Source organism: Micropterus dolomieu, linkage group LG11, assembly GCF_021292245.1.
Source record: "Micropterus dolomieu isolate WLL.071019.BEF.003 ecotype Adirondacks linkage group LG11, ASM2129224v1, whole genome shotgun sequence".
NCBI classification, from domain to species: Eukaryota; Metazoa; Chordata; class Actinopteri; order Centrarchiformes; family Centrarchidae; genus Micropterus; species Micropterus dolomieu.
This window is the reverse complement of record NC_060160.1, coordinates 21,693,771-21,698,237: the sequence shown is the minus strand read 5'-3', so window position 1 is coordinate 21,698,237 and position 4,467 is coordinate 21,693,771. Positions and strand designations below refer to the sequence as shown.

The window sequence follows — 4,467 nt, the reverse complement described above, 5'->3', positions numbered from 1 at the left end:
AAATCACTGGAAACAGCGTGCATTGCAAAACACACATGATAAAAGCGACCGGTTGCTGACATTTTTGTTGTTTGCTTGAATATTTAAAACCCAAGCATAAATGTTTTACCACAGATTTACAATAAAAAGTGATACATTGATCATGAATTAATGTATGTCAAAATTGCACATTAGTCACACAGAAATAAATTACCGTTAGGTTTCACAAAAGAAAAAGGACACTTACTTCTTCAGTTGCGTCTGTTTATTTGGTAGTTACAGGACATATTTACATCACATTTAGAAAGAATGATAATTCCTACAAATATATGCAACCAAAAATATGACCTGATGAGCTTTAGCACTCTCTCGACTACCAGTAGGCTACAGATATTGGCCAGACAGTGGAAACGCGGCTATTATAAGGTTTTATTGTCCATAGTTGCTTATTTAAACACTTTATAAATGGCCTACTAGTATAGTGCTTTCATCCAAATATTAATTTTGTTTTTTTTTTTTTTTTTTTGGTTCATCCACTCACACAATGTAAAACATGCAAGAAAACTACCAACTTGCTTGTTGGGGGCATTTAGGAGTTAGGCAACCTGTTTAGACTGAAATTACCCTCTGATCTTAATTAGACAACCTGCTCCTTCCCTGTGTCACCATAACAACCACATTTGGCTAAATTGTGTCTCATTTTTTACCCCTGCTTCAGCGTGACAACATCAACACCAGGAGGGAGTGTATCCTGAGATGCCTCATCATCTACCTCAATGAAGATCCAGACACCTCCTTCAAAGAATATCTGGTAAATTCATCACAATATGTTTGTCATGTAGTGTTGAACTGTTACTCCCTCTTACTTCTCCCATGACCCACTATTTATATTGACAGAGCCCTACAGAGGTGTTCTTATGTACAGGTGTAGACAAGTGATCGTACATGTTTTTGAGTTTAGGGGGGAGTGTGAGTGTGTGTGCTTGGAGTGGGGAGGTTGTTTAGAGTTCTGTTGGCCTGGGGGATGAAGTTGTGCTGTTGATAATTGACAAATGCTTTTCTAGATGTATTTTTGTGTCTGTCGCCATCACCTGTGGAGCCCTGCATCACTTTATGTCCCCTTATTTCTCTGTCCATCTTTATTAAACACTTGCTGTTTTTTCTGTGTTTGTGGTGTTCAGGCACCGGCGACCGAGGATGCAGAAAGGGACCTAGCAACCACAGTCATGGGGATTTATGTGATCCGAAGTGATGGGGATCAGGAGCCTGAAGACGTTGGAGTTGTGATTGAAGGCATCAAAGTCCTGAGCAACTTGGGCAGTGTCATCATGGGCTTTGGAATGCTTTTTGGGCTCATTTATGCCCTTGATTTGAGTTTTCCAGACAACCTCAAATACACCTTTGAGTTTTTCCAGAAGATCATAATGAATTTGGATGGGCCCAAGCTGAATGCAAAGATACAACAGTTGAAAATTAAGATGTTTACATAAGAGGACAAAACCATTGATGGAGGGTTTAAGACTGAGATTACTTGGGCTTGGACAAGTGTTTACACCCAGACAATTTAACCTCTCCATCAGAATTTCTTGACTCTACCTCCCCCATACCATTCCTCTCTACTTATTTGACTTCATGACTGTCGAGAGGTATTCAAATTGATCTAAAAACTGCTCAATGGGCTGTATTTTTCTTGGATTGTTATCGGCCAAATTAATTATTATCTGAAAATCAAGCTGTTTGCATAAGAGGACAAAACCATGTGATGATCTCCTTTGATGGAGGGTTTAAGACTGAGATTATTTGGGATTGGACAAGTGTTTACACCCATAAAGTTTGCCCATTTCACCTCTCCATCATAATTTCTTGACTCTACCTCAGTGCCACTTATACTTATTTGACTTCATGACTCGAGATGGATTGAAATTGATCTAAAAACAGCTCAACTATTTTTCTTTTATTGCAAATAGCCATGTTGCAAGTGACATTTACGTTAAGTTATATTAAAATGTCTTCCTTGCTGTTTATAATCACTTAGAATGTTTTGTGATTGATTATTTTGTTTTGCTAGTCTTAACCGTGGTCCAAAATACTAGTTTTTGTTACCACCTACAGCAACACCAACCACCAAGGCTCTTTTTACTGTAAATGTACAGTAGTGTGGAATTTGCAATAGCTTATTGGTTTTTTCTTTCCCTTTATGTAAATGATAGTTCAAGGCAAGCAACTGCATATACAGAGTTTTTGCAGTGCATTCTATCCAGCTATAGTGTCTTTATTGTTGATGTTTAGGATAGCTGGGCATTCATTGTTTACCAGCATATTGTTCATTCAAGTTAATATACTTGTGTTTTATCTAGTAAAAAAGTTCATGTCTTGATATTTTTTATTGAAATGTGCTCTCCAGACATATATTAGGATGCATGCAAATCTGCTTGGAACAATATATTCTCACTTATGTTTTTTTTTTTTCTTTTTTTTTTTTTAATGCTGAAAAAGTATACTTTTCACATGTAAATTCTTAAAAGGGGAATTTATTCCTACCTCATTAGAATTTCCAGAATTTATGAATATGAACACTTCTAAAGTTTCCTGCTGAACACAAGATGTCTCCTACTGCACCCCCATGTTCAGTGTATGTGCACTTTACAGCTTAAGTTTCTACATCACATTAATATTGATTGAATATTGGATCAGACTTGAATTCTAAATTAGTTGTGATATCACAAATCATGCCAGTAGGCATACCCGTTAAAACTGGATTTTCACTGAGTTAGAAGAAAATTCCCACTTTCAGCTGATGTGTGAAAACAGCATTTCATGTCTCTTTCACTGTGTAGAATAGATGGCACTTCAGTGATCTGTTTCGTGAGCTGTGATAATACTTAATTTCACCTGTGTGGATCAGTCAAGTTCATTCTATTTTACATCATTCAGCACAGTGAAATTCAAACATCCAACAGGATGTTTGAGTGGAGGGGCTCTAAGTAAATGAAGTTCAAATGTAAATGTATTTCAATAAAAAAAAACATCAACCAGGTTTGTCTCATGTGTATGTTAATGGATCAAATAAAAAATGATTTATATATTTAATTGATGATAATAAATTCCTTTCCAATAATTATGTAAGTTTGAGTTGGACAAATGTAAATCAATTTCATTTAGTTAATGTAATTATTTTATTTCAGTTGTATTTGGTAAAAGTTAGTTAGGCTTACTCAATTACATACCGTTGTAAGTCTTTGATAAAAATAAGTTAGGCTAACTGATTTACATTCTGTTGAATGGATGTACTCAATTTGAGTTGGGACTACATATATTTATTGGATGGAAATCCTGCCCACAACTTAATTGAGTTCATCCAATGAATCATTTGAGTGTAGATTGCAAACAAACTGAACAGAAGACAACATGTTTTTTAATCCTGACTTTCATGTAGAAAATGAATTTGTGTCACAAAAAAAATGTTTCAAGATGTCTGCAAGGTATGTATAAGGAATGAATAAAAGAGTGTTCTTATACACAAATACAGTTTGAATGTCTTTATTTTGTGAAGTACCAAAGCCTTATTCCCACCCAAAAAAATACATTAACCCACTTGAATGTAAAGAAATAATTTAGAGACACTTCTAGATTTAACAAGACTGGAAATCTATTAAAAATGCATGTAAATTGTATGCAGTACATCAGAGAGACTAACATGGAAAAGTACAATATATTGGCTACATATCATGGCATAGATTATGTTCTCACATTACTGTTTTTCACAGTACATTAACTAGGGGATGTAACAATACACATAATGAGTTATTTGTTCCCCAATGTTACATTGAGACACAGGAAGGAGAACATGAGGCGAAGGGAGTTTCACCCCGTCCATTAGCAACATTTACAGTGAAAGGTACATCCACTGTAAATTAAGGAGGGACAGATCATGAATGTGCTTTAATGAATCTGTAACATTAGTTAAATATTTGAACATTTCCTCACAGAAAACTAAAAATGTAGTTTAAGCATGCCATATTTTCTGGAACAACACACTAAACACAAAAAAGGGAATTGTGAAACAAATACTTTTTGTATCCAAGTACAATTGCCAGTAAGCTATCTTTCGCCTCTGAAGAACTTTTATTACCTCTGATTCTCGAAGAGTCACAGTCATTCCATCAGACAGCTGGCGGAAGATGTCTGTTGAGAAAGACACAAATTCTTACTCAAGAAACAATGACAGAAGTTCAAATTTCACTTTCATCAATCAACACTTCATCTTTGCCTGTTGCTGCACTCCTGTACTGCCTCAAACAATGATGCACTGTCAGTAGAATGCACTGGACACTCTTGAGTTACTGCAGCCCACCCACTTGTGTACTGGTACAGTGTAGCTGTTGTGGTAGCAGCCCGGCTGACGGTGAGTGTCCTGGTTTTTTCTCCTTTTTATCAGTTTTTCTGCTTTTTTCCTTGGTTTCCTGTTCTCTGCCTGCCTCCCTGTGT

At 36.0% G+C, this 4,467-nt stretch overlaps 1 protein-coding gene across 1 annotated transcript in view; it reads right to left on the bottom strand.

The window, feature by feature from the left end:
• Nucleotides 1–3,503: 3,503 nt before the first annotated feature.
• The window catches only part of LOC123979428 (calpain-3-like), a 26,934-nt gene continuing 25,970 nt past the window's right edge, over nucleotides 3,504–4,467 (bottom strand). The window contains exons 17-19 of the mRNA XM_046063343.1: nucleotides 4,250–4,321; nucleotides 4,112–4,164; nucleotides 3,504–3,886 (exon numbers count right to left, since the gene is read on the bottom strand). Coding sequence (XP_045919299.1) covers nucleotides 3,866–3,886; nucleotides 4,112–4,164; nucleotides 4,250–4,321 — 146 coding nt within the window. The 3' untranslated portion in view covers nucleotides 3,504–3,865. The remainder of the gene's footprint in view (nucleotides 3,887–4,111; nucleotides 4,165–4,249; nucleotides 4,322–4,467) is intronic.